The 21371-nt window shown below is 44.3% G+C and overlaps 15 protein-coding genes and 1 non-coding gene across 16 annotated transcripts; 7 read left to right on the top strand and 9 right to left on the bottom strand. All coding sequences in view use genetic code 12, as the record gives it.

Moving 5' to 3' along the window:
• Positions 1–71: 71 nt before the first annotated feature.
• Positions 72–725, bottom strand: PGUG_04477 (uncharacterized protein; the record flags this gene model as incomplete). The annotated part of the gene is made up of 1 exon (XM_001483698.1): positions 72–725. The coding sequence occupies one exon, from the start codon at positions 723–725 to the stop codon at positions 72–74; it is 654 nt and encodes a 217-aa protein (XP_001483748.2).
• A 123-nt stretch (positions 726–848) lies between these two features.
• On the bottom strand, positions 849–3059 carry PGUG_04478 (uncharacterized protein; the record flags this gene model as incomplete). Its single annotated transcript, XM_001483699.1, has 1 exon — positions 849–3059. The coding sequence occupies one exon, from the start codon at positions 3057–3059 to the stop codon at positions 849–851; it is 2211 nt and encodes a 736-aa protein (XP_001483749.2).
• Positions 3060–3260: 201 nt separating this feature from the next.
• On the top strand, positions 3261–4397 carry PGUG_04479 (uncharacterized protein; the record flags this gene model as incomplete). Its single annotated transcript, XM_001483700.1, has 1 exon — positions 3261–4397. One exon carries the CDS (start codon positions 3261–3263, stop codon positions 4395–4397), a length of 1137 nt encoding a protein of 378 aa, XP_001483750.2.
• Positions 4398–4424: 27 nt separating this feature from the next.
• PGUG_04480 (uncharacterized protein) lies at positions 4425–5627 on the top strand (the record flags this gene model as incomplete). The annotated part of the gene is made up of 1 exon (XM_001483701.1): positions 4425–5627. One exon carries the CDS (start codon positions 4425–4427, stop codon positions 5625–5627), a length of 1203 nt encoding a protein of 400 aa, XP_001483751.2.
• Positions 5628–5756: 129 nt separating this feature from the next.
• On the top strand, positions 5757–7148 carry MAS1 (Mas1p; the record flags this gene model as incomplete). The annotated part of the gene is made up of 1 exon (XM_001483702.1): positions 5757–7148. One exon carries the CDS (start codon positions 5757–5759, stop codon positions 7146–7148), a length of 1392 nt encoding a protein of 463 aa, XP_001483752.2.
• Positions 7149–7201: 53 nt separating this feature from the next.
• On the bottom strand, positions 7202–8917 carry NGG1 (histone acetyltransferase; the record flags this gene model as incomplete). Its single annotated transcript, XM_001483703.1, has 1 exon — positions 7202–8917. The coding sequence occupies one exon, from the start codon at positions 8915–8917 to the stop codon at positions 7202–7204; it is 1716 nt and encodes a 571-aa protein (XP_001483753.2).
• Positions 8918–9112: 195 nt separating this feature from the next.
• PGUG_04483 (mitochondrial 37S ribosomal protein mS35) lies at positions 9113–10012 on the bottom strand (the record flags this gene model as incomplete). The annotated part of the gene is made up of 1 exon (XM_001483704.1): positions 9113–10012. One exon carries the CDS (start codon positions 10010–10012, stop codon positions 9113–9115), a length of 900 nt encoding a protein of 299 aa, XP_001483754.2.
• Positions 10013–10150: 138 nt separating this feature from the next.
• On the bottom strand, positions 10151–11230 carry PGUG_04484 (putative peptide hydrolase; the record flags this gene model as incomplete). Its single annotated transcript, XM_001483705.1, has 1 exon — positions 10151–11230. One exon carries the CDS (start codon positions 11228–11230, stop codon positions 10151–10153), a length of 1080 nt encoding a protein of 359 aa, XP_001483755.2.
• Positions 11231–11445: 215 nt separating this feature from the next.
• Positions 11446–12627, bottom strand: PGUG_04485 (ssDNA-dependent ATPase; the record flags this gene model as incomplete). The annotated part of the gene is made up of 1 exon (XM_001483706.1): positions 11446–12627. The coding sequence occupies one exon, from the start codon at positions 12625–12627 to the stop codon at positions 11446–11448; it is 1182 nt and encodes a 393-aa protein (XP_001483756.2).
• A 334-nt stretch (positions 12628–12961) lies between these two features.
• Positions 12962–13612, bottom strand: PGUG_04486 (uncharacterized protein; the record flags this gene model as incomplete). Its single annotated transcript, XM_001483707.1, has 1 exon — positions 12962–13612. The coding sequence occupies one exon, from the start codon at positions 13610–13612 to the stop codon at positions 12962–12964; it is 651 nt and encodes a 216-aa protein (XP_001483757.2).
• A 340-nt stretch (positions 13613–13952) lies between these two features.
• OGG1 (8-oxoguanine glycosylase) lies at positions 13953–15155 on the top strand (the record flags this gene model as incomplete). The annotated part of the gene is made up of 1 exon (XM_001483708.1): positions 13953–15155. One exon carries the CDS (start codon positions 13953–13955, stop codon positions 15153–15155), a length of 1203 nt encoding a protein of 400 aa, XP_001483758.2.
• A 78-nt stretch (positions 15156–15233) lies between these two features.
• PGUG_06012 lies at positions 15234–15305 on the top strand. The gene has a single exon. It is a non-coding gene; the product is annotated as a tRNA-Gly (tRNA).
• Positions 15306–15520: 215 nt separating this feature from the next.
• Positions 15521–16276, top strand: PGUG_04488 (Zn(II)2Cys6 transcription factor; the record flags this gene model as incomplete). The annotated part of the gene is made up of 1 exon (XM_001483709.1): positions 15521–16276. One exon carries the CDS (start codon positions 15521–15523, stop codon positions 16274–16276), a length of 756 nt encoding a protein of 251 aa, XP_001483759.2.
• Position 16277: 1 nt separating this feature from the next.
• Positions 16278–17588, top strand: PGUG_04489 (fungal specific transcription factor domain-containing protein; the record flags this gene model as incomplete). Its single annotated transcript, XM_001483710.1, has 1 exon — positions 16278–17588. The coding sequence occupies one exon, from the start codon at positions 16278–16280 to the stop codon at positions 17586–17588; it is 1311 nt and encodes a 436-aa protein (XP_001483760.2).
• A 10-nt stretch (positions 17589–17598) lies between these two features.
• PGUG_04490 (arylsulfotransferase family protein) lies at positions 17599–19239 on the bottom strand (the record flags this gene model as incomplete). The annotated part of the gene is made up of 1 exon (XM_001483711.1): positions 17599–19239. One exon carries the CDS (start codon positions 19237–19239, stop codon positions 17599–17601), a length of 1641 nt encoding a protein of 546 aa, XP_001483761.2.
• A 455-nt stretch (positions 19240–19694) lies between these two features.
• PGUG_04491 (arylsulfotransferase family protein) lies at positions 19695–21335 on the bottom strand (the record flags this gene model as incomplete). Its single annotated transcript, XM_001483712.1, has 1 exon — positions 19695–21335. The coding sequence occupies one exon, from the start codon at positions 21333–21335 to the stop codon at positions 19695–19697; it is 1641 nt and encodes a 546-aa protein (XP_001483762.2).
• Positions 21336–21371: the final 36 nt, after the last annotated feature.

Below are 21371 nucleotides of genomic sequence, written 5' to 3' on the forward strand. Positions count from 1 at the left end.
AGATACTCTTTAGTCGTTACTATATGCTATTCAATGCTGGTATGATCTATACTGACGGCTCTGCCGCATGTCTATTTGGTTTCTTCCAGAAACAATTTCAACTTTCTCACCTCGTTCAACACCCCGCTGGTCTTCTCCCCAACGTTATTGATATCCTTCATCAATGTTTGACTCACGTCAGAAACGAATACTTCAGACTCGTCCAATTTCTCCAGCAACAACTTGAGAACACTCTCGAACCCTGCTTTCCCTCGCTTGGCATTCTGTCCGAATCTTTCCACCGACCAATCTTCTATGCGTTCACATAATCGGCGGATCGATGCATATGCTGTGATCTCCGCAGCCTGGGTGAAGGTGGTTCGGCTGTCGGGACATTCGGGGTCGGGACGGTACGTTACAGTTTCATTAACCAATAATAAATGGCTCATCGTCATATTGTGGGACTTCATCACCAACGTTTTGTTCTGCAAGTCCACTTCACTGACTTCCCGCACATACGACAAGTCCTGTCCACCAATTATGCATGAGAGCCATCTTGGAATTGCCTGTTTGCAACCTATAAGTCGTTCTGTGCGTAAAATCTTCTTTTCGGTATCGATGGACCGGTCCAAAATGTCGACCGAAACCACGTGAGTCGAAAGCTCATTGGGGTACTTTTGCCAATTGGCCGCAGTCACCTGCTCCCACGAATAATCAAAATGATGGTTACTTTCGAAAAGTTTCATATTGTACAGATTTTGCACAGGCTCGCGGATATTATCCACTTTTATCTTTTTTCATATCTTGTGACTTTGAGTCGCACAAAAAAGAAACGCCCCGGGCTTATGGGATGACGTAAGCAGCCCGATTCAGTCCGAGTCACTAAATGTTGTACGATACGTGGGCGAGCTGGGGGTGACCGAGCGCAGGGAACGCTTAGTGCGTATGGGAGACGAAGATCCGTCTTTTTCGGGCTCATAAAATGACTTGCGCTTGAATTGGGGCTCCTCTTCCTCGTCCGAACTCACCTCGGTATCAGACCCAGACACCGAAGATGTTTGGGTGGACAGGTCAGGGTCCTGGGAAGAATCGGGATCAACTGTGGCGGTGGCGAGTCGTGGCCGCTTTAGCCTGTATCTTGATGGCATAACCAATATTTCCGTGTTGTCGCGTAGGTACGACATGTAAAACTTGTGAAAGAGCTCGAGAGTATCCAGCGGCTGCTTGAGGTATTGGTCTTGCATATAGAGGAGCGGTTGCAATCTGCGGCTGAGGAACCTAATAGCTTCGGCGTTTTTAAGTGTGGGTCTTTCAGGTTCAATTTGTAATGTGTTTTTATGCTCAATCTGTAGTTTCACCCTTTCGACGATTGCGGTCATTGAATAGTGCTTGTTAAACTTTATTTCATTATTCCCTTGGGCGAGATCTCGACCGATGATACTTTGTATAGTCTGTAATGGCGGTGGATATGAGTTTTTAGCTTGGAAAGCAGCAGCTATTTCTTCAACAAATCGTCGAAATATTTGCTGGTCCTTGCGAAGTATCAATACATTACGTTTTTGGGAGTAATAAATTTCCTCACTGAACTCAATAGGAATATTGTCTCGCATAAACGGACCCATTCGCAGATAGAAATCTGGAGGAAGATCCTCGCTGTCAGTGTATTCGTCTGAGGAGTGTTCAATTGTCGGTTTTCCTTCCTCGAAGATACGACTCCCAACTACTCCAAGCTTAAAATGCACCAAGTAAGCGTAATCTTTTTTGATAAGACCCACTACTTCTTTATACGAGTAGCGGATACAACCGGTGATACCATGTCCATCCTCGAGGAGCTTGAGTTTTCCAAGTGCTTTCCTTTCACTTAGGAGTTTTCTGTAAAGATTTTGCTTGATATGTGTCTTTACTAGACGCTCGAAACCAATTGAGAGTGGAAGCCGGAGCAGTATACGGTGATGCAAAGACGCCGTCTTGTCGTATCTTGAAGACACAAATACAAGTTTAATGTTGGAAAATCGATTGAGCGTTGATTTTCCGAGCCCATAGTGGCACCAGTAAGTATCAAGCATCAATGCAATGGACTTTCCATTGACACGGAGCTGCGTATTCCACGCGGAAAGGTACTGGATAAAGATCTCGCGTGTGTTAAGGCCGTTTGGTTCATAGAAGTAGAACGGGTCCAACGGCGACTGATTGAATTCGTTGGTAGAATTGGGCGCATTTGAAAGAATTAACGGTTCAGGAAAGTCGTTGCCTGCCAAGTTTGCGGCTATACCAAGAGTAACCATCGTCACGTCTCTCGGAGACGCCTCAGGGTACTCGAGGTTTTCCAAGTATTTCATGTCGAAGTCTGTGAGGCTCAAAACGCTGGAGACATCTATCAACATCTCGCTTAATTGATAGATAGAATCAAAATCGTAGCCACTAAGTGCACTCTGAAGGCGCTCTCTTTCCATACTTAAAGTCTTGCACCTGCTATTGTACAGGCGTTGTTGTCGTAAAGTGAACCGGAGAGGTTCCAATTTCGATTCGAGTGATTTGAAGAATGCCTTGGGCCACGATTTGTTATCTATCAAAAACCCTTTCAGCACCAGATCCAGTTCTCCGTACAAAATTTTGAACTCATTGAACTTCTCCAAGACTTCTCTATCGAGTGGAATCTCGTCATCTCCATTGGCCAATAAGTTCTGGATATAGAATTGTTCCATGCACAGAAGAATGTGTTCGTTATCTTGTAAAAATTGCTTCACCAGCAGTAACTCTTTCCTGCCTCCACGAGGGCCTCTGCTACGTTTCTTGGTCCTTTCCGTGAGACAATGAGCCTCATACCTGATTTGCCGTTCTTGCTGGATCCATCGCGAGAGAGCCGATCTTGAAACAGGAATTCTGCCCTCTTCCAAAAAGTGTTTGCAAGTATCAGACTGCTTGTGGGCCGGATGTTTTGTGGTCTGGTAATCATGATAGTCGAGCACCTCCAATTTTTCCAATAGACTGGCCTGACGACCTGTATTGTCGTGGCTCATATCAGTTGTTTTGGTGCACTTTTTCGCAGCGAAAAGGCTCGGAAAGTGGGAGACACCCATGCACCAACTGCACCACAAACTAAAACTAAAACGTCACCGCACAATCGGCCCGAGATCGCAACGCAGGAACGCGCGTGAACGCTTGCCTAAACGGGACGTACAGCCCCATTGTACTCCGGTTTCCGGTTTCGCGGAGATTACTAGAATGCCGCAGGAGGCTGAGAATTGGACATAGAATATCTTATTTCTTTTCAATGAGCCATGTTGCAGGTCAGCAACCACATAAAAAAGTGTTTTCTTTTGCTAGGGCTTTTGAATGTGATTTACTTTACGGTATATCTTCTAAAATCGCAGACTGGTAGCTGGGACGGACTAATAAATACTGAGCCCGAAAACTTGAATGTTGATCTTGAACAACAAACAGATCCTCAACATGATGGCCACGACTACGAGCAAGAGATACAGAAACTTCTAGATGAAGTTGCAGAGAATAAGGACAATAAGCATTGGCTCCATAATACCCAATTAATTCATACATCCATCGACATAAACCCGCAAGATTTCCTCAACGATACGACCAGTAAGTCTGCCTGGCGCAACAAAAACACCCTATTTTTCGACCCGCGGGTGACATTGGCATTATATCTCAATCATATTCGTCACCAATTTGAGCTCCCCGAATCGAACCAAAACCAGATTCTGGTTCCTTTTGCATGGTCAGATTGGATAGATTTGACCGGTTTGAACGCCGACTTGGAGAAACCATTGGACCAAAGAAACAATTGTAAATGGGTACGGGAGTTTTCCATCATCGAGAGTAGCGTACCTGATGAGGTGTTGCAGTGCTGCGATAACAAAGACATTACTCCAAGAATGCTAGAGCAGTTTGGGTTCCAGCGCCACGAGCAACTCCCTGGATTCATAACATACGGACACTCCGTGAAGAGAGCTTTCCAGAAAGTGCGTTTGGCCCAGGCCAAGTCGTATGCATTGACCCATATGCCCAACCCATATCTGATCTTGTTCTTGAACAAAGATGGGGGCACATACGAAGTACTGGTCGATGGAAACGAGGAAACGAACGGCAGAATTGTCAACACCGGTATGATGAACGAGTTCGTGCACCGAAATCTTCCGAAAGACTCCAAGACTGTGCCCGATAAATGGACATTTGATCCAGTGACAGAATTCAAGGCATTGAAAAAGGCAGTAAAGCCTCATATCCTAGCTCCAGAAGACGATGTGCTAGGCATGTATAAGACTACTCACAAGAAGGGCACCTCGAAAGCACTCCCGCTTCCTGCCGAGGCCTTTGACTATACCGCAGCAAACCTTAGTCGTCAACGCATTCTTTTACAGAGATTAGCAGGCCAGAAAGACCTCACGAAACGAGAATAGATCTACTTAGAATCGATTCAGGAAAGCATGAACCATCACACTTTCAACGAATGGCCGTATTTCCGCCAAGCAACTCTTGAATTTAGAAACGATCCCGGAAACAGAGACGGCGATAGAGGCTGGCATTATGACTGGAGATTTTTCAACGGTGGATTGACATATCAGGAAGAAGGATGGACTCCACAGGAAAGAACCACCAGAACCACAATTATTCTTCACAGACTCTTGAGAAACTGGTTCCGGTTTGCACAAGAGAAGGGTATCGTGACCTGGATTATGCACGGTCCGTTACTTTCATGGTACTGGAACGGTTTCATGTTCCCGTTTGACAATGATATCGATATTCAAATGCCTGTTCTGGAACTCGTACGCTTGGGAGAGAAACATAACCAGACTCTAGTTATTGAAGATATCGAGGAAGGGTTTGGCAAGTACCTAATTGATGTGGGCACCTTCATACACAATAGAGACATTTCAAGGCGGGAGAACCACATCGATGCCCGCTTCATAGATGTTGACACTGGAATCTACATTGATATTACTGGCTTGAGTTCGAGCAAAGCTGAGGTTCCAGAGGAGTACTATCAATTAGGAACGTTTGAAAAAGATCTGAACGAGCTCATTTACAACGACAGACGCAAGCATTTTTACACTTTAGACCAGTTGTCCCCACTCAGATTCACCCAAATGTCTGGGGTTCCTCTCTACGTTCCCAACCAAATTTCCGAGCGGTTGACTTTCGAGTACATCAACGGTATGGTCAGTACCGAGTTCAAAGACTGGCATTTTGTGCCCAAACTCAATTTGTGGGTTTCTGCCGACGACGTCAAGGCTGCTTTCGATGCAAACGACTACAAAGTTGGCGGTAGTGTCGTGGCATTGCGTACTAGGCTCACCAATCTCGTTTTGGAAATGTCAGACGAAGAGGTGTATATGCTTTTGAAGCACAATGAAGCCATCTTGTCCGAGTACTATGCGACCAGGAACCTCACTTCGATGCACGCAGAGGAGAAGAAGTTCCTCTTTGAAGAAGCCGATCCAAACGAGCCTCGAAATTTCAAGAGGCCGTTGGCTGTAATTGACAAAACTATGAAAGAGGAAGAAAAGAAAAAATACATTGAATTTGTGAACAAAAATATGAAAATGACGCTGCCTTTGCGGAAACCATTGTTTCAGTATGAACACGAAGAGCAGCCCCAGCACCACCACGAGTACATAGACAACAATTGATAGAATTAGTGATCCATGATGTAGCGGGTGCAAAATGCAAGTCTAGAAATTTCGCACTGACAAATAATTTGGAAACTTCTCAGTTGTACTTCAAAGATTGTAAATTGGTAACAGTGACAAAATAGCATAATGCTCAGATCATTAGCACGCAAGAACCGAGTGCTGCTCAGGCGATTCTTGAACACAGCTTCGTCTCCAGTTCCTACCTTCAAAACTAGTACGCTTCCCAATGGTTTGACTGTGGCGTCCGAAGTGATGCCAGGGACGAAAACAGCTACTGTGGGAGTATGGATCAACGCTGGCTCGCGAGCTGACAACCCAAAGAACAGCGGAACCGCTCATTTTCTCGAGCACCTTGCATTTAAAGGAACCAACAAGCGCACCCAGTTGAATCTTGAACTTGAAATCGAAAATTTGGGAGCTCAAATCAACGCCTACACCTCAAGAGAGAACACTGTGTATTACACAAGGTGTCTCGAGTCCGACATCAACCAGAATATCGACATTTTGAGTGATTTGCTCACCAGATCCAAACTCGAGCCTCGAGCCATCGAGAACGAGCGTCATGTAATTTTGCAAGAAAGTGACGAAGTCGACAAGATGTACGACGAAGTGGTGTTTGACCACTTGCACGATGTTGCATACAAGAACCAGGACTTGGGTCGCACCATCTTGGGTCCCCGAGAGATAATCAACACCATAAGCAGAGAAGATTTGGTCAACTACATCACTGCAAACTACAAAGGAGACCGTATGGCTCTCATAGGTGTAGGCTGCGTCGACCATGATGCTTTGGTAGCACAAGCCGAAAAGCAATTTGGCCATATAAAGAAGAGTGAGATTCCTTTCACCCAGGGTGGAGGAGACTTGCCTGTATTCTATGGCAACGAAATACGGATTCAAGACGACTCATTACCCAACACACACGTTGCTTTCGCGGTGGAAGGAGTGAGTTGGTCGGCCCCAGACTTCTTCACTGCCTCGGTTGCAAACGGAATTGTTGGCACCTGGGACAGATCGGTAGGCATTGGTTCGAATTCTCCATCGCCGCTCGCATTGACTGCTGCTACCGGTGGAAAGGGCCAAACTCCTATTGCCAATTCCTACATGGCTTACACCACCTCTTATGCTGATACTGGGCTCATGGGAGTGTACTTTACTGCTGATAAAGATGTTGACCTCAAATTATTCACCGATGCAGTTTTGAAAGAATGGGCCCGTCTTCGTACTGGTGCTATTACGGAGGAAGAAGTCGAGCGCTCCAAAGCCCAGTTAAAGGCTTCGCTCGTTCTTGCCTTGGACGACTCTACTGCCATTGCAGAAGATATCGGCAGACAGCTCGTTAACACTGGCTACCGTTTATCTCCCGAAGAAGTATTCGAGCGGGTTGAAGCCATTACAGTGAAAGATGTCGTGGATTGGGCCAACTATAGATTGAAAGATAAGCCTATTGCTATATCTGCAATGGGTAATGTGAAGACTCTCCCTTCGCATAGCTATATAATAGAAGGTATGAAATAGGTCCACGACATAAAAATAATAGTGTACATAGATTAATGACAGTCTCAAACAAATCACTCCTCTTCTTCTTCCTCATCTTCCTCATCTCCTTCATCCACAACACCGCCGTTCAACACAGATTCACTTGGAACCCTCATCATTAATTCTGGAGACTTGAACAATCTTCCAATGTTCTCTATCCATCTCTTACGCTTGGATAGCAAAGCCTTCAATCCGCTATTGACGGCTTGTTGTTGCGGAGTAGTAGTCACCTCTGTTTTCTTCTTTTTGTTTTTAGCTTTAAGCCTCTTCATATAAGCTTGGTCTACCTGCTTGTCCAAATCCTCCAAAATCGTACAGTACTCCTGCCATGCTAATTGTTCCTCTATGATGGGGATAAGCTTCTTCTTGTTACTTTTATTTCGAGTGGAGGCTTCTTTCAAGTCTTTTTGTAATGTTCTCAATTCAGCACATACTTCGTCATCTTCTTTGCTTAGTATCCACTCGTCAGTATCCAAAATACTTCCGGTGTTACTACCTTTGAGTGTGCGTCCATTGATCTTAAGTTTGGTTTCTTCACGCGTGGTAGGAAGGTTCATGAAAATACCAATATATTTCAACTCTTTCTTGAGACGTTCTTCGACAGAATAAAAGTCAGGTGCTTCAGTAGTGAGTTTGTAGTCATCGCCTGTATCGAGTTGCGTTGCCACTTCCTCGTCAGAAAGCATTGCTTCAGTATCATCATCTAGATGTGCTCTACCTTCTGGTATACTCAAGAGCGCTGATAGCAAACGGTTTGAAAGAGGACCGCACGAAATCTCCTCCGTGTATAGCTTGTCATCGTTCAAATTTTCGATACTTCCACGAGGTTTGAACACGTCGGGATGTTGACTGTGCTGAAGTGCTGGTGAATTAAGCTTCGCGCCCAACGTAGCATCTTCCTCTGCCCATACATCAGCATAGAAGTCGCCTAAGCGAGGAATTAAAAATGGGGTGACTTCCGGATCGTAGTTGGAAAAGTCAAAGTCAGGAGGCATTATATGCTTCTGGTTAAGAAAGTTGATATCCTCGGGTACAAACTGACGGAAAAAAGACTCGATATATGATTGGAAGGTGGTGAATTGTACTTGATTTGACGGAGGTTTGTTCTTCGAAAAGTCTATGTCCGGTATTTCTCCAGGAAGCAAGTCAAGAAGATCCTTTTCGGGGTAAGAGCTCACACCATACTTTTTCTTGAGGTATTCCTTTCCTTGGGTTTCCAAGCCGTTTGACTCTTCAGAGAAAAGACCAAGCTCATTGATGGCTTTCGCTGGGAGAGTCTGCAGTGATATGAACTCGGATTTGGGGTTTTTTAATCGTGTGTCATTCTCTTGTGTATAAGAGCCGTTCTGGACCGGCGGAACGTCGTCGTCTTTGGAGTTGAGGTTCTGATCTCCGTCCACTTTCTCTGGTTCGTCGCGAGGAAGTTGTCTACGTTTTGCGAGGGGTTCGTTTTCACTGTCGTCGGATAAGTCGTGCTTGACACCGCTGGTACCTTCAGCTTCTGGTTCGGGCTCTGGGCCGTCGATATTAAGAGCTTTGTTGATGGCTATAATTGCCATGGAATCGGCATCCGAAACCACATCTAGTTCGTTGGAAAGTTTTGTTAGAAGTTTCTCCAAATTCAATAGTATGTTTCTGCTGGGAACCTTTCCGATGGAGGGCCCCTCTAGCACTCCAATGGACGAGTCGTAGCTAAGTTTGAGCTCATCGATAATATCGTCTAGAATTGTCGAGGCAGAATGGGCCATGTTGGAACTTTCATGAGCTGACAAACGAGGATTCGGTTTTTGGATGTTGTGGTAGTATACAGAAAGCACCGGTTTGATGTATTAAGTTGTGTACGGTGCCAGGGAAGTGTGGGTGGTGAGTGGTTACTCTTGTGTTGGAAACGAAAATGTAATGAGAATGGGTTGGATGCAGTCCGTATATGTAAACTATGGAGATTATGGGGTAAACTTTTCTATGTACAGTTGGTCCTTGTATGACTTAACACGGTCCACAAGTCGAGCCACTATGGCATGTCTCTCTACTGGAGCATCTTGGGGCCTTTTCCAGTGTTCAGGAAACTGAGGTTTGGATTTCTTCACTTGCATATGACGAGTGTCAATTGGAACATCAGCAAAGTCGTCAGTCAAATCTTTGGCCTGCTCGAGCAAGCGGTTGAAGGTGTCGACTAGCCAGCGTGCGTTCTGGGTAGCTTCGGGGTACTGAGCGCAGGCAAACTTGACAGCGCCGTCTCTGTGGTTGAATCTGTTTCCCGACAAAATCATGAATTTTTTTTGCTGTTTTTCGTTCAAATTGAGGTCCTCTATTTTACACCTCAATGTGACCTTTCTGTTGTTGGCATTGGACTCGTCGGTGAAGTCTGAGTGGAAACGCAACGACAAAGGTGTTTCTGAGTTGGGTCTAGGTTTGTATTCTTGACGGTATTTGGCCAAAAGTGGCATCTCGTACGCACACGTACGCATGATCTGCTCTCTTTTCCGAATCTCGTGGGGAGTAGAACCCTTAGCAATGACGTTTATGTTGCTTTTTCTGGGAGGAAGACCACGCAAGTTTACTGGAGTATTGTTCATGTGGCGCTCCTTGAAGTTGTCTATTTCGTAAGCGTATTCAAGTGCAGACTTTCCAGGGCCTAAAGACTCGATAGTGGACAAAATTGCATTTCTTTCAGCATCATTTGGATTGTATTTCTCACCTAACGCTTCCTGGCGGATTTTGTGAAGTTCGAAAATCCGATCAGCAGGTAAATTCTTCCAAGCATGGGGATTCAAATAGAGGGGAGCGTTCTTCTGTGTCGAGTATAATCGCCGACTGCAGCGAAGTGCCGTGGCTCCGTTCATGATCGTTGGTGAGTATTTAAGATTCGCAGATTTTTTAGAATGAAAGTTGGCATCGACACGACCAAAGATATAGAGAATGGAGATAGTTGATACTGATAGCTATGAATTCCAGCCTGCTGGTATATTGAACTAAGAATATTACTGTTGCCCCTTCTTAATGTCTTCTTTTTCGCTTTCTATCCCATTTTCTTCTTTCTCCACTGAATCTTCCTTCTTTACTGATACTTCATTTTCTACTGAATTTTCTCTCTTTACTGAATTGTCTTCCTTCTTTACTGAAGCTTCTTCCTTTACATTTGCTTCATCCCTCTTGATCCTTTTCTGTGGTGAGCCATCTGAGATGGGCCGTTTAGCTGACTGAAAGAACAGTGATATTGTTTTCTGAGGCGAATTCTTCACTTCCTTGATGGCTTCTTCGCTATTAAAGCCAGGATTTCCCACCGACTTATTCACCGTGTGCCATGTGAGGTCGAGGTAGGCAATGCTCTTGTGGGTTTCTAAGCACGTTTCGACCAAGCTATTTGACCATTCCTTCTCTGGGTTGAGCCAGTCATCCCATGCTCTTGTTCCTGGAAGAAGCATCAACGGCTTGCGAGGATGGAGCCAAGATAGATCTTTACTGTCTGTTTTCTGAGCCGTGCCGGTAAGAATTGTGAATGTCGACAAATAGCTGTCTTGATACTCGGGGTCCTTTCCCCTGTAGTTGGTGTTATGTGAATAAAATCCAGCCAAAAAGACCAAAGGTCGCTTCTTGGAGTAGACGAAATACGGTATTTTGTCAGCCTTAGACTTCTGCCATTCAAAATATCCTTCAATGGGTACCACACAGCGACTGTGCCGCACAGATTTCCACACCGACATGTCGAGACTCTCCTTTCGGCAATTGAAATACCTGGCTGCGAGCCCCTGTATTTCTTTAGAGTACTTGGGCCCTTTCTCGTTTTGTCTCGAGACAGCGCTGGCGTCGTTTGGTTTGGCCCAGAATGGAAGAAGACCAAATGTCAGCGGCTCCAAAACATATTTGGTTGGATTCTCGTTGGACTTGTAGATGATTAGCGATGTTCTGGTAGGAGGGATATTGTAGGAAGGGGAAAATGACCTATGGAGCTGGTTAATTTCGACCTCGGTATGATTAGCTGGAGCATCTTGACCTCCATTATCAGCCTGATTAGTAGCAACATTAACAGCCTCATTAAAGTATTGAGGCATGTCATTCATATCCTGAATTAGTACTGGTCTCCTAATACAAGCTGCAACAACTTACAATTCCCAAAGCAAACCGGCCACACATCGTGGAGTATGGCTTGATCAGTAGAAGTTGCTTCAGTGCGTCGTGAAATGTAAACTTGATTATTATGCAGTACCACAACGATGGACACATTCTATGCAACAATCTAGTCTTCAAGGGTTGTCCAAATGGGGTATTACCGACATTACCGCTCACTAAACTGGCGGTAGTACTGAGGCTGTTGATCTTGGCTCAAATTCTCGTCGTAACTCTGGTCAAAGTTATGGGTGCAATCCGGATCATCAGAGTAAGCGTCTCTTTCCTCTCCATCAAAGTATTCTGGCTGATCATCTTTTGCAAGAAATTCGTCATAGGTGTGACGTTCTTCGCTTTCTAGAGTTTCCTGTTCCATTTCTTTTCGTCTCTGTTTTTTGAATTCTTCGTATTCTTTATCAGCTTCAGTAATAGACAGATATTCCTCATCGGGAACAAGCGGGTCTCTTGCCGTACCCAAATGAGTATCTTCGACAAATTTTTGGTCTTTGAGGGCCTCTGGCGTATACTGTTGCCGTACAACTCCATTTTCAAAGCTCGGATTGTATCTATATGTATCACCGTATCCCATCTCTTTCATCAACTTTGTAGGAGCGTTTCGCAAATGCAATGGAACAGGAATGGATGTGAGTTCGGGCTGCTCCTTGAGAAGAGACTGGGCAGTACGCAAAGCTCGGTAGGACTTTGTAGACTTTAATGCACGGGCAAGTTTCACCGCACAATGGGCAAGTATTATCTCTCCTTCTGGCATGCCCACAAACTCAAGGGCATCTTTCACGGCAACAACGAATGGGAGGCACGAACTATCTCTCAAACCAATGTCCTCGCTGGCGATAACAATCATGCGACGTACAATGAACATGGGGTCTTCTCCTCCAGATAACATCTTGGCCAAGTAGAATACTGCTGCATCAGCATCAGAGCCACGAACTGATTTGTGGAATGCACTGATAATATCATAGTGGTTTTCCCCGACTCTGTCATACATCTGGTGATAATTGCGTGTACTCAACAAGGGCTTGAGTTCTTTCATGCTAATCTTGATGACACCGAATTTTTCGGGCACTTTTATCGCCTTTTCTGGTTCCTCATAGTTCGAGAACGCCGAGTAGCTGACTCCTGAAAGGTATGCATTGATTGTTTCCAAGATATTGAGCGCTACTCTTGAATCTCCCGAGCTGATGTTTGCGACGTAATCAATGGCATCTCGTGAAAGAGCCACAAGATGCAAATTGTAGACATGTTTTCTTGTCCTGTTCACTTCTAGCAATCCACGGTCGATAATCTTCACAAGAGCGCTATGTGTTAGTGGCTCCATCACAAAAGTATGCATGCGTGATAAAAGCGCATTGTTCAAGGTGAATGATGGGTTTTCCGTGGTGGCTCCGATGGCAGTAACTAAGCCCCTTTCTATCACAGGCAATAACAAGTCCTGTACTGCCTTATTGAATCGGTGTATCTCATCGAGAAAGAGAATCGTGCGACGGCCACTCAAGGCCTTTTCGTTCTTTGCCTGATCGAACACCTCGCGAAGTCTCGTCGTGCTAGTTGAAGCACCCGATACTTCTACAAAACGAGACGACGTTACGTTGGCTATTATTCGTGCCAATGACGTCTTTCCTACCCCTGGAACGCCCCATAATATGAACGAGGGTATCTGGTCGCTATTAATGAGATTTGTTAGAAGTCCATTTGGACCCACGAGTTTTTCCTGGCCGAAAAAGTCCCTTTAAACTCGTTGGACGAAGTCTTTGAGCTAGCGGAATTGAAGCCTGTTGCTCAAGTTTCATTCGCTCTTGCCTGTTTGTGAGTGCTTGGGACTGTCGAAGCGGTTCTTGGGTAGGTACCGGAGACGGATCACTGGCATTCTCAAGATCTATAACGTCAGTTTTCGTTTCCGCCGAAACATTATCGTTTTTTTCACTTATGACTTGCTCCTCCTGTGTAGTTTCTGATTCTTGGATTCCAGTAGTCTCGTCATCCTTGTCTACGGCTTGGTTTTCTGATTTTAGTTTTCTTTCTTCTGCTCGTTTAAGCATTTCTAGCCGTCTCTCAGCAATCCTAATCGACGTCATAGATGGCTCGGTCTTGATCTTCGGTTGGGAGCCACTTTTAGTCCTTTTTAGCAGCAGTGAGTTCCGTGCTAGTCCCAAAGCGGCAAACGCATCGGGAACTTCTTGATTTTTTTCAGTATCAGGAGACCGCTTTCGCCTCTTGGAAGTATTCTCTGCTTCCCTCGAGTCAAGACACGAGTTCACGTGCCGCTCAATGAGCGATTGGGGAAATTTCTTGTTGCATATGGGACACTCTTCATCCATCAACCTTTACTCAGTATTCACGAAATTTTGAGCTTATCGTGGTTATATGTAGGTTTATTAAAATCAGAAGGATTATGAGAGTCGAAATCACCAAATGGAAGAGAAGAGAACCAAGGTGAATGAATGGGGTCAGAGAATGAGCGGGTAAAACAAACTTATCACTAATTTTTCGTTGGCTTTAGTTCTCATTAAAATTCCTTACCTAATCCAGTCCTTTCCCAAAACGCGTTAATGGCGTGCGTAATTAGCTGCGCGTTGATTTCTGCGAAAGGCTTATTAGGAAATTTTCCACTTCACAAATTTTCCCATCACTAATTTTCAATTTGCTTTTCTTGATCCCATGCTTTCGTGGAACAAGTTTCCAATTAAGGAAGTGGAACTTAGCTTGGCTAAGGTTCTCAGATGCGGACAGACGTTCAGGTGGAAAAATATTAACAATGTATGGTCATTTAGTCTCGATGATAAAGTGATCTTTTTGAAGCAAGATGAGTACAGTATCCATTATTCGTGGATCATGAAGGAGGGTGTATCTAGCAAGGACCGCTTTGATACATCCAGCGATGTTTTGGGATTTGTTCGTGATTACTTCAACTTGAATGTGAACCTTGAGCTGCTTTATCAAGATTGGTCACATCGTAGTTCGCTAGTGAAGGCTGCTACTCATGGCTCGGCATTCCAGAGGTTTACAGGAATCCGAATTCTTCGCCAGGATCCCTGGGAGACTTTGGTCTCATTTATCTGCTCTTCCAACAATAACGTTAAACGCATATCCAAAATGTGCGACAGCTTATGCACTGAATTTGGAACCTACATCGCTACTCATGGAGGTGTCGACTACTACTCCTTTCCCACGGCCCAAGCGCTTAGTTCTCTGCCTTCCGTGGAGACAAAGCTTCGAGAATTGGGGTTTGGTTATCGTGCAAAGTACATCTACCAAACAGCATTGATGTTGACTGACCCCGACAACCCAGATTTGTCTCTTGCCAAGTTGTACGACTTACGTCTTGAAAGCTACGAGGCCTGCTCGGAGTTTCTCATACAACTCTCTGGCGTGGGTCCAAAAGTGGCTGATTGTATCTGTCTTATGGCTCTAGACAAGCATGACGTTGTGCCTGTGGACACTCATGTGTACCAGATTGCAATCCGTGACTACAAGTACAAGGGTAAGCGTGACCTCAAGACTATGAACAAGAAGGTATATGAAGATATAAGGACATTTTTCAAGAACATTTTTGGACCGTACGCCGGCTGGGCCCAGTCTGTGTTGTTCACTTCTGACTTGTCCGATCTCAATAATGGCATCAACGAAACTACTGTGTCTGTGAAGCAAGAGGTGAAGGAGACCAGCGACATGAAATTGGATTTAAAAGAAGAAATCAAGGTTGAACAGAAAGGAGGGAAAAAGAGGACGACGAAGGTGATGAGGGAAATTCAAAATGTACCAATTGCTGGATTCAAGGACGTACATGCTAGTCACGTGGAAAGTGCGGAGGATACAAAATCTTTCGCAGAGGCATACAAGAGGCAAAAGGTAAGTAGCTAGTAGAATATACAGAAGTGGACTACTTTTCCACTACGCATGCATTCAAGTGCGCTAACTGTACTTGTTCTTTCAATCCAAGGGCGGTTGGTGTAGTGGTTAACATATCTGCCTTCCAAGCAGGTGTCACGGGTTCGATTCCCGTACCGCTCAAATATATTTTTTCGTCAGGGCTTATAGCGGTGCTTTAGATTGTCAGGATGATATTATTTTGCTAGAAGTTGGCATTCCACCTCGCTATCTTCATACGATTCTGCTCTTCATTTCAATAGTAATCGGTGATTGCAAAACTGTGGAAATTTACAATATTAGCAATGTGCACGTGAACCTTGTTGCAGCATAACGGGTAATGGTTGTGGATCCAAGTTATGGCCCCATTGGAGAAGAAGAATCGCTCTAGAGTGGCTTGCAACAGGTGTAGGGACAGCAAGATCCGGTGTGTGAATTTTGGAGATCACAATGCTTGTGTTCGATGCCTGAAACTAAAACTTTCATGTTCCTACTCACCAACCCTGGCTCAACAGAGACAGAAACCAAATAAACCTGAACATCATGATAAAGTCCAACGGACACCTCCAGCTCAAGTTGTTTGGAAAAGAAGCGAATTTGTAGAAGATGTCAAATTTCCATCCAAAGAGGTTGTTCTTGAACTTGTGGAAATCTTCTTTGAGAACCAGTATAAAGGGATCTTTCCTTTCATTCATAAACCTTCGTTTCTAGCATTCTTAAATTCTAATCGATTTTCGCCCGAAACATACTTTGACGACTACAATGCAATTATTGAGGACAAGGAGTCCATAAAACGAATGAAGTTTCCGGATCCTATTTTATTAGTGTCCATACTCGCTCTCTGCTGTCGATTCTATCCACTGCTTGCACAGTCGACTGAATGCAGTTCTTCCACTTCAAACACACTGACCCATACAGAATACTTCCAGAGATCTTTGGGTATGATTCCCACAGAAGCATCCAAATATTACGGCGAACAGGCTAGATATTTACTCAAAGAAGTATTCGACGAGCCCACTGTTCAAAGAATCCAGGCATTGGTCTTACTTAGCAGTCACGAATGGGGCGAAGGAAACAGTGCTCGAAGCTTTGTCTACGTTGGGAATTGCTGCTAGAATGGCATTGATTCTTGGCCTTGGAGCTGAGGTCAACCTACCTGATGAAGGAGGAGTGCTTGATGAGAATGAGCAACTCATCTACATAGAGAGCAGGCGACGGACTATCTGGTCTATTTACATGATGGACAGATGCAATTCGAGTGGCAGAAATAGATCCTCAGCCATCAAAGTGAGTGACATAGAGGTAAACCTACCTTGTGAAGAAAGAGAATTTTTATTTGGAATTCCAGGCAAAACGTTACGATACAATGATATCATTGTCCGAATAAAAAGCAAAGATATAGTTTCGATGCAGCAAATGCCAGTGTGCAACTTTACCATTGTCGTATTTGAAATATGGTCCAAGGTTGCAAGATGGGTTGGAGAAATGGATGGAAAACTGAACCGGTCAAGAAACCTTAATAGCGATGAGACATACTCTCAATTGACGGCAGAACTTAAGCATCTTCAGGAAAGTCTACCTAACCACTTAAAATTCAATGAGCATAACTTACAGGCACATATTTCTCATTTTGACGGAGCCCACTTTGGCTACTTTCATGCTTTGCTCCTCTTGTGTGATATTTTCTTGCTCAGAGAAACCTTTTTCTGTGGCCAGACAGCATTACCTTCGGGTTGCTGGAAACTGTCATTGTTGCAAATGTTGAACTTGCTAAAAGACCTCACACTATTGATCAGTACCTTGAAACGCAAAAATATGATGGTTATTGCACCGTTCACGGCCTTTGAAGTTTTCACTGCTTCTATATCAGGGTTATTCTTTTATGCCTATCCTAACCAAATTTTAAAGAAGCAGTTTTTACTTGAGGATCGAGGGAAAGATGACGAGGTTATAAATGCTGAAATCCAGGAAATCAAAGAGGGCTTCAGATCTGTAGCATACAGCAACATGGACATGCTAGTCGATTGGGCCAATTCGTGGGAGTTGGCGAAAAGATGGTACCATTCTATCAACAAGCTAGGACAAGTATTTGAATCCTGTCTTTCTGAGAATACTTCCTTGTTGGAAAATGAATCTATTCGACACGAAATACAAGATTACGGAGATGGAACGGTTGGAGAAATTCATACTACAGTGAAAACCCGGCGAGTGAGTATACAAAACTTACTAGCTTCTAACAGTGGATCTGAATACCTGCCTGAAAAGAGCGGAAGTGATTCTACACTGAATGTGCAAGACTTCCGCCATGGAGACGACTTTTACATCAAATTGATTCCTTCTCCAGTGCTTGATATTTTCAGCAGTTCAGCCAGCCCGGGATTCATGCAACGGTTTGACACTGAATGGGAGAATATTGATAGACTATGAATACTTAGAATTAAACAGAGCTGTCTTCGTTCTTTCTCCATTCAAAGTACGATTGTAACTTATCGACTTCAAAGATGGAGCCTGATTCTGGTTCAGCTTCTTCTATATAAGGGAGTACTTCCTTCGTTGTTTTGACAATCTCTGATTTTCCAAGAACTTCCTTATACTCGTTCAACGCTTGAACGAGAACTTTTTCGTGAACTTCCGGAACCTTGATTTTCGTTTCGAAGCCCTTCTTTTCAACTGTATCGATAAGGGTCCAATTATCGGAGTTGTCAAGTGACCATACTTTCCAATGAGTTGTTCTGGTATCTCCGTTCCAACTGACGTAGACATTGGTAGATCCAGTAGGAGTATACTCAGCAGCAACGGCAATCGCTTCGTTAGGAATTCCAGTCCAATTATATTTGAAAGCTCTATAATTTTCCACCTTGTCTGCGATAGCCCCAGAGTCAAGGAAGGCATGGAAAATGATTTTTTCGTTTGCATCATACTCTGTCACAGCACCCTCAGAGCCCCAATTTACCAATACATTCTTGTTGGGCAAAACTTGCGCAGAGCCTTGCGACTTGACAGAAAGATTGTATGGTGCTTTTGCGTTGTAGAGAAGAGTAGCTTCCCACGATTTCGTGTCAACTTCAATAATCTTTCCACTCGAAATACCATTGAGTTTTACTTTTCCATCTTTGTTCTCTGAGCCATGGGCCGAATTGTCAAACAAGGAAATAACCTGCTTAGACTTGTCGGCCGAGGTCTCCAAGTAACGAGCATGGTGCTGAAACGAAAAAGTAAAATTGTCGACAGATGTAAAGCTGGAAGAAGTAATACCAGGGAGACCTCCCAACTTCCACATAACCTCACCCGTCTTACCATTGATCTTATAAATCGAGGTCCAAATTCTGGCAGATAAAAGATAGTTACCGTCGCTATCCTTATCAATAGAATTTATATGAAAATATTTCCAAGCATCACTCGAGTTGTGGCCAAACCCAACCAGTCCGTCTTTAATAGAAAACACAGTTTCATGGGGAGATACATGGTCTAAGGAAGACCACTCAAACAAGACTTTTCCGGTTTCGATATCCAATTCCTGAAAAATGGAGTTCACGATCCACTGCTGCTTCTTCGTACCACCAAATGGACCAAGGTCATAGGGAATTGGATGGTGAATTTGAATCACCGCAGTCTTCTCGTTGAGAACCTGGAACTCGTGCTTGTCAGACAATTTATGGTTCCCAGCACCAATCTCCCTTATGGTTTCGTACTTGTTGTTTAGGAAGGTGACATGACCATGGCCATGGCCATAGGAAGGATTGTGGTCGCCTTCAAATGAGAATAAGACATCTTCGCCATGAAGTTTCGCAGCCTGAAAATTGGCATTCCAGATGGAAAAGTAAGTGTATCCCGACCATACAAGCTCACCCTTATCGGTGAAAATATACGGAGCTGCTTGCCGGGGTCCGTGCAGGTTTCCAACATCAGAATACCCACTGAAAGGAGCTACAAACAAGTAACCCGGTAATGTCCCTTCGGCAGGTACCGTGATGTTCAATCGTGGAGGAGCCAAATCTGGCCGGGAACGAAATTGCCAATCAGCAACGACCACCAGAAGGCTACAGAGGAAAGAGACAACATGAAGCAAAAAATTCATGATTGTGGGCAAAAGATGGCATTTCGTCTATATTTCTACTATGTATTGCGTTATTGCAGCCGTTCTCACGTCGGCAATCTCCGTGTGGTTGATGTAGCTGTGGCGCGGCTTGTGCAGGTGTGCGTGCGGCTTGTCAGTGCGGTTTAAAATTGCAGCCTGTCCGTTTCGGGAAATCAAGGGTCCACAAATGGTAGAATTAACCGCTTAGCAGATTGACCAGCATAGATTTGACAGTTCGGTGAAATTGGGATTAGTATCGATTGAGTATTCACTAATGGCCGGAGCCCATCTTTTATGACAATAGACCATCTCAAGTTTCTATTGCGCCGCGGAACCTGCAGTATTTGCAACCGGTTCAACGAGCTAGGGTCGTCTCTATTTGCGCTTTATGGTTACGGAGAGTATGGGCGGTAAGTAATTTAGCTAGAACTGTACTTTTCTACTACTTGCTTTGACTAAAAACTCAATTTTCTCCAATCAAAGTAAGTTTGTTTCCACAGAAGAACTGGCTGCAAATCGTCAACAAAAGTCTCTACTTCTGCTTCGCGGTACGGAAGGATTTCATCTTGAATTTTCACTTGTGCACTCTCTCCTAAGAATTTGCGGTTTTTGTCAAATGCTTGAACCACAACTGTCTCATAAATCTCTCCCGGTAAGTGAATTTTAGTTTCAAATCCACTTCTCTTTGCCGTAGACACCTTATTTTTGTCACCGTTGGAATCCACGCTAAACACTTCCCATTCTTCTGTTCTAGTATCGCCGTTCCAACTCACATAGATATTCGAACCTCCATCGGTAACATATGAAGCCACGGCAATGCTCTCATGAGGAGTTCCAGTCCAATTGAACTTGAATGCCCTATAGTTTTCAGCGTGTTCACCCAAAGAGCCTGAATCAACAAATGCATGAAAGATAGGGTTCTCTTCAGAGTCAAATTCAGTAATAGCTCCTTCTGAGCCCCAGTTAACGAGCACATGACCGTTGGGCAAAACCTGAGTTGAACCTTGTGACTTTGCCAACAAGCCATAGGGCGCAACACCATTGAACAAAAGGGTCGCTTTCTTGTTTTTTGTATCGACTTCGACAATCTTCCCGCTCGATGCACTGTTATACAGAACCTGTTTTCCGTTCTTATTCTCGGTTCCATGGGCGGAATTATCAAAAAACGAAATAATCTGCTTGCTACCATCCTCTGATGTGCGCAAATAGCGAGCATGGTGCTGAAACGAAAACGTCAAGTTCTTCTCAGATTTGAAATCTGATGTAGTGATACCCGGAAGGCCGCCCAATTTCCAAATCACTTCTCCAGTTTTACCGTCAATCTTATAAAGAGCAGCAGCGTCTCTCGCGGACAATAGATAGTTTCCCTCCTTATCCTTGTCAACAGAATTTATATGGAAATAATCCCATGCATCGCTGGAGTTGAATCCTGCTCCCGCCTGTCCTTCGTTAATAGGCAAAACCGATTCGTAAGGTGAGACATGATCCAATGAAGACCACTCAAACAACACCTTTCCCGTCTCAATATCCAATTCCTGAAATATGGCATTGACTACCCATTGCTGCTTCTTGCTGGCTCCATATGGACTAAGGTCGTATGGAACGGGCTGATAAATTTGAACCAAACCAGTCTTCTCATCTATGATGTGAAACTCGTGCTTGTCAATTATCTTGTGGTTTCCAGCTCTTAACTCCTTTACTGTTTCGTAGTTTTCATCAAGAAATGTTATGTGGCCATGTCCATGTCCGTAACCCGGGTTGTGCGAGCCTTCAAAAGAGAATAGCACATTCTCACCATTTACGCGCCCTGCTTGAAAGTTGGTGGCCCAGATGGAAAAGTAGCTGAAGCCAGACCAAACAAGTTCTCCTTTATCAGTGAAAATGTATGGTGCTGCTTGCCTGGGACCATGCAGATTACCCACATCGGGAAATCCACTGAAAGGAGCAACAAAAAGGTAACCTGGGGAAGTCCCTTCAGCTGAAATAGTGATGTTGAGTCTTGGCGGTGCCAAGTCCGACCGGGAACGATACTGCCAGTCGGCAGAAGCCAACTGAAAAGTACAAATAATTGTAGAGGCAATGCTGAGAAGCTTCATTTGCGCTGTGGGAGCTCAATTGGGACGGACTTCAAC

This window comes from Meyerozyma guilliermondii, genomic scaffold (assembly GCF_000149425.1).
Source record: "Meyerozyma guilliermondii ATCC 6260 scaffold_5 genomic scaffold, whole genome shotgun sequence".
Lineage (NCBI taxonomy): Eukaryota > Fungi > Ascomycota > Pichiomycetes > Serinales > Debaryomycetaceae > Meyerozyma > Meyerozyma guilliermondii.